This window comes from Cygnus atratus, chromosome 3 (genome assembly GCF_013377495.2).
Source record: "Cygnus atratus isolate AKBS03 ecotype Queensland, Australia chromosome 3, CAtr_DNAZoo_HiC_assembly, whole genome shotgun sequence".
NCBI classification, from domain to species: domain Eukaryota; kingdom Metazoa; phylum Chordata; class Aves; order Anseriformes; family Anatidae; genus Cygnus; species Cygnus atratus.
In genome coordinates, this window is record NC_066364.1 from 58,785,262 (window position 1) to 58,798,062 (window position 12,801).

Sequence of the window (12,801 nt, forward strand, 5' to 3'; positions counted from 1 at the left end):
AGAGTATTTCAAGAAACACTTTGTACTGCAGCTGCTTATAGATCTGAGCAATACATTTTTTTTCTTAAAACCCACCAATCTCCAGAGTTGCTTGCTTGTCCTTTATGAAGCCTTAATCAAGGAAACAATCTGAACAATTCTAACATTTAGTATGAACCCTCAGGTGATCATGACAAAAAAGAAAGATGTATTAAGTATTTTTATATAGGATCCACATGACTCACTGCTTTCAAACAGTATTTAAGCAGAATTATTCAAATACCTTCTCCAGATTTTCATTAAATGGGTTTGTAATTGTGTTTGAAATTAATTGCCTAAGTATTGTAAAGTCAGCTTGTGAAATGAGAACAATTTCTTTTGTTGCATTTTGCAGTTTTTGCCATAGGTATATAAAAAGGTAACAATGAAAACTCATCAGAATTGCACAATATTCTAGAGTTTGTGAATAATTTCAACCAGAATCTCTAAAACTTGACTACTTTTAGGTTTAATCACACTTGGGAGCTAAGTTTTTCTGCATGACAAAGGCTGTTTAATTAGCACGTTTAATCCATTAAAGCAATAGCTATGTACAAGCTATGCTGAGCTGAAAGTAGTACAAATTTTCCCTCGATATAAGGTTCTGATTAGTATTTGAAGAAATACATCTCTCAGTGAAAGTTGTATTGTTTTCAAAAATATATTTGCAGTTTTAAGGATTAAATACAATTGCAATAAAAAACAGAATCGATATAGTGCCTAACAAATCAAAGATCCAACTCAATAAGGAATTGACTTTCTTCACACCAAACAAGTTCTGTAACTAATACCACACGACATCAAAAATGCCTCTAAGACTTTGTAGAGCTGTTTCTTACACACTTTAAGTAAATCCATAAAATCATCCCCTTAAATGAATACATCTCCATTATGACCTTCTCTATGTATCCAACATTTACTACTTTCTTGACCACCTCCTTGCTCATGCACAGAGTTGTAGTAGTATTTTTAGGTTATTAGGTTGGGTGGGGTTCTTCTTTTAAAAAATCTGGTATTTTTCAGGCTAATATGGGATGTAATTAAGAACACCTGTATGCATATAAATGAACATCTTGGTTACTGTTGTATTACAGTGTCCAAATTATACAAAGCCAGAACTAAAAGGAATTTCTGTTAACCAAGCATGCTGACAGACGGCAGCAATCTAAACTGAGAACTGCACCAAAAATACATCACTGATAAAATGAGTGAGAAAAAAAATTGTACTGAAAGGTAGTATGATTTGTTACTTTAAAACCATAGTACCTCTAATTCAATGAACTCAGTAGAATGACTTGTCAACTGGGGCATTTTAACTTGCATAGTCCTGTCCAAATCTTCTTTTTTTTGGAGTCTTTAAGATTTCTTCTTCTCTGAACCAAAGAAAACAGGAAGCTTATTGCAAGACACCTAAAAACCACACTAATATATTAGAAGACAATCGATAATTGTGACACCCTTCAGGTAACCCTGGAGACTACCTGTACTACTCCCTACTCCCTTCTCAGGGTTCTGTGGCTTCTACAATTGCATTTCTCAAAACTGATTTGCTCATTTTAAATATTACCAAATTTATGTCTGAGTGCCAATAGTCATACAGAGAATAAACAACTTTATTTTATAATAGAATTACAGAAAGCAAAAATAACACTTAATACAACTTCAAGCTGCTATAAATCTAATTTGGCATTTTAACTATACACAGAGTCAACAGCAAAACAAAAACAAAACAAACAAACCCCAAAACAAACCACCCCCCCAAGAACAACAAAAAAAGTAAAATCCAAAATAATTAACAGGTTTTCTCATTCTCAAATGGCAGTTTCAAATGATGGTACTGTCTCATTACTTTATGAATGGAATCTATCACACACTTTTTACTCAGTATCCTAGAAACCTGCATTAGCCATTAGACAAAGCATCTGAAACATATACCTTCTCAATAGCAGAAATGTCAGTTCTAACATGTAGGCAGTGAGGTTTAATACAAAGCAAGCATTCTACAGGTGTGTTCAAATAATGGAAGTGTTGAAGTTTGGACACAGTAACAAAAAAAAGCACTAAGGTTTTAAGCTGCCTAGATCATCTCTTGTTGGAAGAAGAGAAAGATATTTTGTTATTCCTTCTTTCCTTATCTGGAATGTTGCAGACAGCAAAATGTCTACAAAAAGATGAGCATTGGCACCAAAGTGCAAAAAGAACACAGTGCTCAGTCAGAAGAATTTTCTTTGTAACTCCTCCTCCTCTACAGACTACCACACCATCTCTGCCCCACAGAGAGGAGAACCTTAGAACAGAAAGAGTTACAGGAGATATCAGTATAAAATTTATCCAAAGAAAAATATTTTTTTCAAATTTTAGGAAATGTTGTATTTTTATAAAAATCTTTGTTATGTGATACTATATATTTACCTGAATAATCTGAAAAAAATGTAAATTATTCCAGAAAGATTTCGTTTGAAATATTTGGAAAAAAACACTATATCTAAATTAGTTAAGATCCCCTTTTTTGCACAACTACTACCTGCTCCAGTGAACAATGCTTTCCAGACTTCTTTTGTGTTCACTTTCATATAATCAAGAATCAACTTCCAAAATGCAAATATTTGTGAAAAAGAAGATCATACCCTCTAAAACTTCATTTAAAAAAAGTCTAAGTTTGTTAAGAAGTGGTTATAAAAAAAATAAACAAGAAAGATTGTAAGGGAATATAGACCAAAGATGTTAACATGGAGTTTGGTATTGGCATTTCAGTCTTAAACATCTGGTCATCATTGCTAGGCTCGGTGAATTCGGCTGAGTAGTGATGACTTGGAATGATCACAGTTCTTCATGGTTATGAACATGGTCAGTATCATTTTCATTTCTGGAAGAAAACGGAGGGGGAAGATTACATAAGCATTCATAGCAGATGCTGTGTGAATGTCACATCAGATTCAAGAAGACTTTTTTTTTTTTTAAATGATATCAGTTATTTTGAGGGAGGGTTATTTCACAAAAAGTGTTGTATGAACTAAAGTCTCCTTCAATTCTGAGGTAAACAGCAATTCAGTGCTTTTCCTGCTTTAGTATATTTTTCCCTCCCCAAAATTTTCATGGTGTTTTAATAGTCACCTCCTGCACAGTTTACTGAACATTTTAATCCATAGTCTAGTACATAAAAAGAAATGAAGCTAATTGCTCAGTTAATAATCCCTGAGAATCAGAGTACAGCATCTTTCCCTTTCATTAGGGAAAGCAAAGATACATAAAAAACATTGCCATAGTTGTGGTCAGGGCAGAGCTTTCATCACCTCAGAAAAAAATAATCCAGATTCATTGTGCGTTTCTATTGCCTAAACACAACTGTCTAGAGACACTTCTACAGGCACACATGGCTTTCGGTTGGTGCTACAGGAGGGCACAGGTCTCCAGATGGTCCATGCTGCAGACAGATATTCAAGACATTTCACGTGGCCTGTATCTGGGCAACTGAATTTGTTCCTGAATATTTAAATAACAGGCATCGCTCAGTCACCACATCTCAAATACAAGAGTAACATGGTGAAATGTCTTCATATTAGTCCTCTTTCACTTTCTCATAAGCATTTTAGTTTAAGAACTGTAAAGCAATTAGCAAACCCAGACAAAAATGACACTTTCCAATATATTGCAAACACCATTCTACAATGTATATATTTCTAAAAAAAGCAAAACACCCTCAGATGGAATTATTTTCCTTTTTTTTTTTTTTAAACCAAGTAATAGAATATTTGATGAAAGAACAGAATCAATTTTGCAGTTAGTCACTAACGTAGGAACATGGTGCAAACCTGCCAAGATTTTCTTCCCCCCATGTCAGAGTCCCTTCAAAAGAGATGTTACAATTACTTACATGGGACAGATTATGCTGAACACTGATTCGAAACATACTTTTCTGGACTGAGATAGCATGAAGAAACTGTCATGTTCTGCACAAATATAACAAAAGAAGCAACCTCTGCTCCCAAGACCTTTAAATTCATGCTTAATAATCGTAAATGAGTATTTCAATGATAGCATACACTATAATAGCAAATCCTTACAAATCAGAACGATTTGTTCTGCTTTCTAAGTGCAGCTTTCTACCTCAGATCCGTATGTGTAAATCCTGAAAATATGAGAAGGATGGTAGGAGTGTGCATGCTTAGTGTTGCTGTGTACCACGGGGCTAGTGAAGTTACCTAAAACAAGGGCATACTCCTTTGCTACAAACTAACAGCTGTCTCAAAAGTGGTGTGGATTTTTCCAAGCTCTTCTGGAGCACAAGTAACATTCCTATCTCACAGTTAGTGCAGGTCCACATCCTCTCCTGTGTTTTCAAAATAAATCTGGAGCATACATGCTGTACCTGTTTTCAGTGTCACTAAGCAACGAAGCTACAAGACAAATCCAGTTGAACATCGGAAAAAAGTTAACGTAGAGCTTCCTGCACAGTTCTTCGTTTTTGATGACTTGTTCCCATCCCTCCTCCCCAACAAGCAAACATCTCCCTGACCCTCAAAGCAAACAAAAAACCTCAACAAAACAAATACATGCTCCTATACCCCCCCCCCCAACAAATTCCACTACACACACGCACCAGTTCTGTGGCCCTTCAGCCCACTGCTTTATAAAATAAACCTTTCCCGTCTAAATCACTTATGTATACAGCACATGCAAACAAAGGGTTGGAGGTACAGCACTGTGTTTTAAGTTACTGACAGCTGAAGTTGTCTGAGAGTGCCTGCAACTTTTGAAAATATATTTTTAAAATGTCAGAACTCTGCTACCTCCACCAAAAGACAGCCCTTTGTTATTTCCAGTTTATAACATTAACATCCAGGAGAAGGAGTGTTGACCTAGCACTTCCAAATCTGATCCATATTGGTTTTGGTTTGCGTAAGTTATGAGCAAAACTTATTCCTTTCTTTTTCACACACACAATAACCTGACTAACACTGAAGAAATTTTCAGAGGGCAGCTCAAACTTAGCTCAATTCTGACTTAAAGACTCCAGTTTCTCAGCAAGCTCTCAAAGGAGAGCCAACCAAAAGGTAATTTATGAATTATCAAAGTAAACACTCCTCATTCTAGCACAATCTGTGTGAGGCCAAGAAAGGCAACTGGAACCCTCTCATTCAATACTTAGGGTACGCCTGCACGCGAAGGACCTGGAGGGGCTGCAACCATTCTACACATTACTGAGGAAATAAGAATCAAGAAAACTAACTGCTGTAAAAAAATACAAGATAATTTTCTTTTACTTCATGATAAAGATGATTTTCATTTCTTCAGATATTTTCTTTTACTTCAAACCCTACACTGACAGAGTTTGCCCACTTGATAGCAGCCAATAATACCTCTGGCAGCCAAATACTGAGATTCATCAGTAGAAAGAGAGGTCTCCAAAAAGAAGGTTTAAAACATCACTGTTCGAAACTTTACTTATTTTTAAATCTCTCCTATTGTTATTTAACCTTTCCAATCAATATTTTTTCCTTGAAGCTGAATCTACAGTCAACAAACCAATCAAGTTTGAAAATACTGAAGCTTCAGTTTCAGGACATTAGCTAATATGACAAGCTGAAGAAACCTGAAACTTTAAACACCAAAGCTGATACCGGGCTTCACATTCGCCTATATCCAGTATGACAGCACTTTATTCAGTGTTCTTTGTGATCTTTCTGGTGAATACTTCAAGAACAGCAGTACTTTAAAAATTACTATTCCTAGAAATGTTACTAGTAGCAACGAAAATATTGTTTCCTTCTGAATATCTAAATTCTGAGCTGTTTTGTGGCACTGTGGATTCTGTCAATCAACATAGCAAACTTTTTTTTAAATAAAAATATATACTTTTTTTTAAACAATTCTGACCTGGGCCATTACAGTTTATACTGACTGTCACAGATTTTTGGTAATAGTTTGAGGTTACTAAATGGTCAAGGCCTGGATTATACTGCTCAAGTAGAAATAAATTTCAGGTAGTACTTCGTATTTAATTTTTGTTTCCTAAAGTAAATTCTTTAATATAATAAAACTCATAAAACATCCAATAAAAGTACAATTATTAGTAATGACAAGTATTACATTCATCAGTAAAGAAAGTTTCTATATTGATTTCATTCATGCTTAGACACATCCCAAACCACCTGTTTTGAGTCTTTTTTTAATCTTTATTTTTAATGAATCTAAAGATATGTTAAATTATCCTTCCCATCAATCTCCTAGTGTTGTTTTTTCACGTATGTCAAACATCAATAATGAAAAACGCATTTTCCTTGTTTAAGCTTAGCTTTTGGTTTTATACCACTGGATGGCTGCATATGGAACAGACTGTTGATTTTCAGTAATAATGGGATTTTTTTTGGACCTTTATCAACAAAAAAAGTGTTCAGATAGAAACCCAATTGTTCTAAAACTAAAGAACATACAATAATTTTCCATCTGAAATAAGAACCTAAAAATCTTCTATTACCAATTCTGCTACTACTCAACACTAATAATCTTCTATTAGTGCCTATTTCAATTCATTATTTTGTGATAACATATACCAAAGATCCCCCCATATTTTTCTAAGCCTTTTATTACAGAATGTAACAGAAAATATAGATAGAAAAAGTAGCATAAGTTTATCATTACATAAGTTTACCTGAAATATTTGCTTGAGGATGTTTTTGAGTTTTTGATTTTAGTCTTCATCTTCCTCAGCAAGTTCGGTTTCTTTGTGCACCACTACTCTTGTGACAGACATGTCAGGGTGTTGTTCTTTGGCTTCTTTGATTGCCTGTGCCAGGGCCTGCAACCATATTTAAATTATGTAAATCAACAACAGAAAAAGGGCATTAATAAAGGGCCAGGGAATGGGTGTGTAGCATTGGCAATTCTGATAATAAATATTCAGAAGTCTAAGTTCCTGAGCTTGAGAGGGCTTAGAAAAAAACACAAGAAACAGAAAACCAAAAACCATGACACTTTAAGAAAGGCTTCAAAAAGGCACCCAAATTTCCAAAGTAGCAAATAACCTTAAAATCACCCTGTAACTTTTCTAGCTTACCCCAGAAGACAAAAAGTACTTTATACTGGAAGAATTAGAATTTCTGCAACAGATTTGACAAATAAAGACAAAACAAGGATGTCCTACTAAGGAAACACGTACAAGGGAACACATCGTATGCATTGGTACAATACTGGTGTTTACTCATGTACTAATTTTAATATTTTTTATTGGTTTGAATGCTATAACGGGCCAAATGTAAGCTATTTAGTATAAGTGAGGATTTAAAAGAAAGTGGCTATTGAGACTTAATAACCAGTGTTGATCATCAAATGATTAACAATGAAAAAACAGAGGTTTCTAATCTCTAAATTACACGTTAAAAGCATTTGAATTCTGAAATTCAAAATTAAAATATTTTTCTCCTATTGAAAACTGTTTTAGCGATGTAAGGAGCAAAAAGACAAGAGTGAACACCCATCATATCGTTTGTGCTTCTGTAGAGCTCCATATCAAATGAAGAAGTTGTGGTAGAATTTTCTTAAATCTGTTAAGAGCTGCTCACTGCTTTGAACTTCAGTGATTTTTTTTTTTTTAAATAATAATTTCATTTTCTACTTCACTAACCATTTATCTCAAAACAAAGAAGGACTTGGAGAACGGTTTTTACTAAAGCATCGTCTTATACGCTAAAGGTATTATGTGACCTTTTCTGATGTCCCAAGTGCATTGAACATATGTAAAGGCAGACAAGGGCCATGCCTAATGCTGAACAACCTTGTCATTTAATTATAAGTTTCAAGAAGAGATTGAACTTGTCAAGAACCACTTTCTAGCAGTAGATCAAAATCTGAAATTAAATTCCCTGAAAGCTCTCACTATATTACACTAAGAAGCTAAATTAAACCTTGTTGAGTTGTGTAGCTTCCATAAAGTTAGAATTGGATTCACTGCATCTTTATGGGTAAGGTAGGCTTTTCCATTTATATTACGCAGTGACTGTTGATTGACTTTGTCACTATAGTTTCTTAGATTAAAAAAAAAGTGTGATCATCACTACAAAGAATAGGTAATAGCACTTTCTTAATGTTTTTTCTGTGTACTTCTTGAATTCACCTTTCTTAATTGGGCAGATAGAAGTAATTTTAACCTTTGTTGTGAAGGTATCAAAATATAACTGCCTTGGTGCTGATAGAGATCAAAGGTACTAATGTAAGATTACAGCAGATCAACAATTATTTTTGTTGTATAGAATTCTGTAAATACAAGTCAAAAACTATTTTTCACATTCAATCAGTTTTTGTCTTAACACATTTCAAAGTTTTCAGTCAAGACGAACTCTGCATTTAGATGTTGCTGACACAAAGCAGTAGAGACTCCCATCTGTCTAGATTAACGTATCAGAATTGATTTAGTAATCCTTTTCCTCCCAAATGGCAAAAGCAGCACTAAACTAGGTGAGTCTCTTCCAAAATAAGCAGTCCCTGTAAAACTAGTAAGAAATCTATTCACATGGTTTATAATGCAAAGTTAAAAATGCTTATAACTCTCAGTTTTACTCTAAAGGCTCTCTATTCGCTAAATAGCGTACTTTAACAGATTTGCTGAAATCAACAGTCTCAGGATCTTTCTACATCCTTCTGTTCTCCACCTTTGTCCTAACGCAGGTTTTTGAAAAATCTTCTATAACTCACTGGACTAGTGATAACACATTGTAAGTATTAACAGCTTACATACTCACCTCATCATGGTCAATGTCTCCATCTCCAGTAATGACAATTCGCTTCTCAATTCTTGTTTCTGATACCCCACCTTTTACCATCTACAGATGGCACAAAAAAAAAACACAAGAAAACAACTTTGTGTAATTATTTTATATGGCCATAAGCTTTCCGGTACGGCACTGAAGCAAGTAAATTTCTCTGTCACTGGACTACAGTTAGTAGTAAGTAATCTTGGTGCCAAGTCATCCTTTTTCAGTTATGCAGTTAGTCACACTCTAGCAATTGTTAAAAAAAAAAAAGCTTGATTAAAAAACAAGTAATGGAGAATTTCTTCTGTTATTGGAGCCCAAGTTTGAACAGATCTCGATATGCAGACCAACAGGAATTCCAGGCTCTTCCACGATATAAATCTGGCAACAAGGAAAATTCTTGTCTTTGATTTCAATCTATCCAGCATGGGCTTCTAATGAATAATACTCACTAAGTAATACCACACCATCAAATACAAGCACAATCCTTTTTTTTTCTCCTCAACTCACATACCATAGTGTCAAGTTTTCAACGTATTTCACATTGTTGATGGAAATAATTTAATGCTTTGTTTCTTAACTTCTCACTCTAATTTTAGCACACAGAAAAATTTTCACAGATATAAAATTGTATGGTAGCTGTTTTTTTTGTTTTGTTTTAAATGAGTCTGCATAAAAGAAAAAAATAAAGTACTTCTCAAGATCCACTGGCCTTTATTAGAAAAGATGCGATATAAGCCCGTCAAGAACACCATTTGAAAATTAGAACTATTTTGACAGGCACCTTTATCAAAAACAAACAGTTTGGGATGTAAAATATGAAGTTCATTTAGAAAGCTCGTAAAGCCTGTTGATCGACAATAAGCAGTCTACAAAAATATAAGGATCTACTGTGTTATGGTCATCGCCATCATATTTGAGAAGACAAGAATGAAGCTATTTTCCTTAATGTTTCCCTCCAAAAAGAAGCATTCACATGTGGACTTGACATGGAAATTTCTATTTAAAAAGAATTTATATCCATGATATCACTATTTTTTGAATAAAGATTTTTCTTAAAACAGTGATGACTTAATGAATGAAAAAGGGATCAAGAGACTGAAAAGGACCTGGTTGCTATTCCATCTAAAGAAACATACTCATTGTAAATTCAGAGCTGATTTTATTTTATGCAGCTTTCATCTGATAAATTTCCAACATTATCCATCCAGTGTTATTCCATGAACACAACTTTCAATATTAGGTATATCTGGTTGCTTAATTTATACAGTCAGCAACAGGTTATTGTTCCATTCTCTGATGATGTGAAACATCTTGTCTTGGGAAGAAAAAAATCCCAAACTAACACTTTACATTTCCTTCTTCCCGTTTGCTTCACTGTAAACAGTGCTTTCTGTAACCTTGAAAAAAGTATGTTAAAAGTTTAAAGACAAGAGCTGGAAACTTTGTTGTGGGGGCACTCCAAGAATTTGATATTTACATAAACGATGAATAAAAACAACACTTTAGTAGTTCTAACATACTCTGGCATTAAACATCACATGAGACCGAAATAGATGTGATGCCCTGATAACACTGAGTTTTCCTTTTCTTTTCAAGCATGGAATGCAGAGCACGTACTTCAGCACTAAAATATGCTTGGAAAGTAATGTAGTGGTATGATCAGTTTTTAAACACATTCTAAACCTAAGGGCACAAAGGAAGGTCGACACAGAGTCTGAGAAAACATTGTTTCAGTACATCCTTATAAGAGACGCCATAAGCAGGGCTCCTGTGGACCTCAGGCACATCAGCAATGTTAACAAAGATTCTCTAAGATACCAGCAAGCGATGACAGAACCGGAACAAAAAATGTAGGTATGTTCTCCTTGCCAAGCACAGAAATAAGACCAACATGAAAGACAAAAAAAACTAATCACATTTTCTACCTTTTCCTGTCCTGTTCCCAGATATTCCTGTTTATTCATTAAGGGTATTCTGCTCAAAAACTGTACGCAGAAAAATCAACTTTCACATGTACCTAGAATTAATCCAATCCACTTGAAGTCAGCTTTCTTCAATAATTTAGCAGATATATAGGTATCAGAGATTTCATGCAAGACTTGGAATTTTTTGCCTTTTTTTTAATTAAAAAAAACTTCAGAGAGATTATCCATTTTACCTTGGTGATGTGTGTAGTTGTGGTAGTAGAAATTGACTCTGATGTAATTGTCTGTGCACTCAGCAACACACCAGCACTGCCATCAGCACTGCCATCAAACTGTAAGATGAAAAATAGCATTTTTGTATTTTGGTATTTAAAAGCTATGTTTTCATAGGAGTCAAAGCAAGTTTTCTTATTACTGAACACATTATTTAGTTCAAATGGAAAAGTCAGAACTGAAATTTAAGTAGAAGTCGTGCAAGTAACAACGTCACATAGACTCAGTAAACCGTTACAGTTCATTCTTGCGGAAAATTTATTATCAAAGTTAAGTGCTTTAATGAGATATTTTAACCAAGTTTCCAAACCTAAATACAACTTTTATATTTGCAGCAACTAAGTTATTTTTATCAAAAAAGACTTTCAGAACTTTAGGAGTAATATTGCTTTGTCTATACACATTTCACTTAACTAATTCATAGCCAAAGTATAATCTTAGCTGCTAGAAGAAGTATAGGTTTTTGAAAAGCATTTCTTGGACGTTATACATTTGGGGCTACAAATTATTGGAATAAAGCCCAACTTTAATATAACAAATCACCCTGCCACTGTACCTGTGGAGATTCATATGTGATGGTTTTAGTTTCTGTTTGAACAATCGGAACTTCTTTTGTGGAGATTTCAGTTCTCTGTGTGGCATCTGAAATGGTTACCATCTCCGTTTTCACTACTGGAGGCTATGGTGCAAGAAACAGACAATCAACTCAAAAGACATAATAGGAAAGTTTAAGTGGAACTAGAAAGTAAAAATCAAAGCCACATGAAAAGCATAAGAATAAGATAAGTATTGGACTGTTTTCTCCAGTTGAAAAGCATGTAATAAGCACCACGAAATGATGACTAATAAACCAGCCCTCTACCTACACACATCCACAATAGGAAAAAAACATCTCCTAACAAGCTTTGCCAAAGTTCTGTGTTTCACCAACAGAAAATATCACAGAAGGCAATTGCTAAAACCAAGTTTCAACATAGGTATTTAAAATGTATACAAGAGCATCAGTAGGAAGAATCTTAGTTTGTGTAAAGTTTCATCAAATAAGAAACTGATAGCTAGTTCAGATAGATATTTCCAAGATTAATGATATTTATAGTAGAATTACTTAGTCAAATTGCAAATAAGTCCAAGAAATTCCAAGAATAATGCAAAACTAACTTTTGAATGTGCACTACTTCTGGAACAGAAAAACAAATTTTACAATTGGATTTTCAGCAGGGGAAATCCTAGTGGAAAAAAAATCCTTTCCCTCCCTCAAATACTCTTGCACACACAGAGGCCCTTTTGCTCTCCCTCCAAACAGGCTATGCTTTAGGAAACATGGGTGCCTGCTTCTAAAGGTCTTGTAAACTGATTTTTTCATATCATTAATCAGAACACCTGGAACTCCGCAAGCAGAATACAACAGAAGAAAAAGTTGTTTGGGTTTAATTGAACAAAAAGTCACTACTGTGAGACAAGTAGGAAAAAAATATCCAACTGTTCAAAAAAATTCAGCAGAGGATCATGTCCACTTTACAAAGACATGCATTCCTGCACTTCATTTTTTCTCTTCTAATTCTTTATGAAGTTTACGCAATAATGAACCATTCAACCTTTGTTGGCTTAAAACAGCTGATTGTGACTGTAACCTACCCATGCTTCCCTAAAAATCTACTGCACTATAAGACTCCACAGTAAGATCGTGAGATATATATGAATACACATATACACATACACAAACACACACACATATATATATACACACACTAAGTCTAGTCTATAAATTTGTAACATTTCTTCAAAAGGAAACAAAGATAAGAAAAGCAGCAAATAATGAGTTAAGAAAAAGA

General features: G+C 34.3%; 1 protein-coding gene across 42 annotated transcripts in view; it reads right to left on the reverse strand.

The window, feature by feature from the left end:
* Positions 1-1,613: 1,613 nt before the first annotated feature.
* The window catches only part of EPB41L2 (erythrocyte membrane protein band 4.1 like 2), a 109,880-nt gene continuing 98,692 nt past the window's right edge, over positions 1,614-12,801 (reverse strand). For all 42 annotated transcript variants that reach the window (XM_035538487.2, XM_035538479.2, XM_035538475.2 and 39 more), the window contains 5 exons: positions 11,526-11,648; positions 10,930-11,028; positions 8,757-8,837; positions 6,671-6,817; positions 1,614-2,884 (listed from right to left, as the gene is read on the reverse strand). In XM_035538487.2, the coding sequence (XP_035394380.1) occupies positions 6,710-6,817; positions 8,757-8,837; positions 10,930-11,028; positions 11,526-11,648 (411 nt within the window). In that variant the 3' untranslated portion in view covers positions 1,614-2,884; positions 6,671-6,709. The remainder of the gene's footprint in view (positions 2,885-6,670; positions 6,818-8,756; positions 8,838-10,929; positions 11,029-11,525; positions 11,649-12,801) is intronic.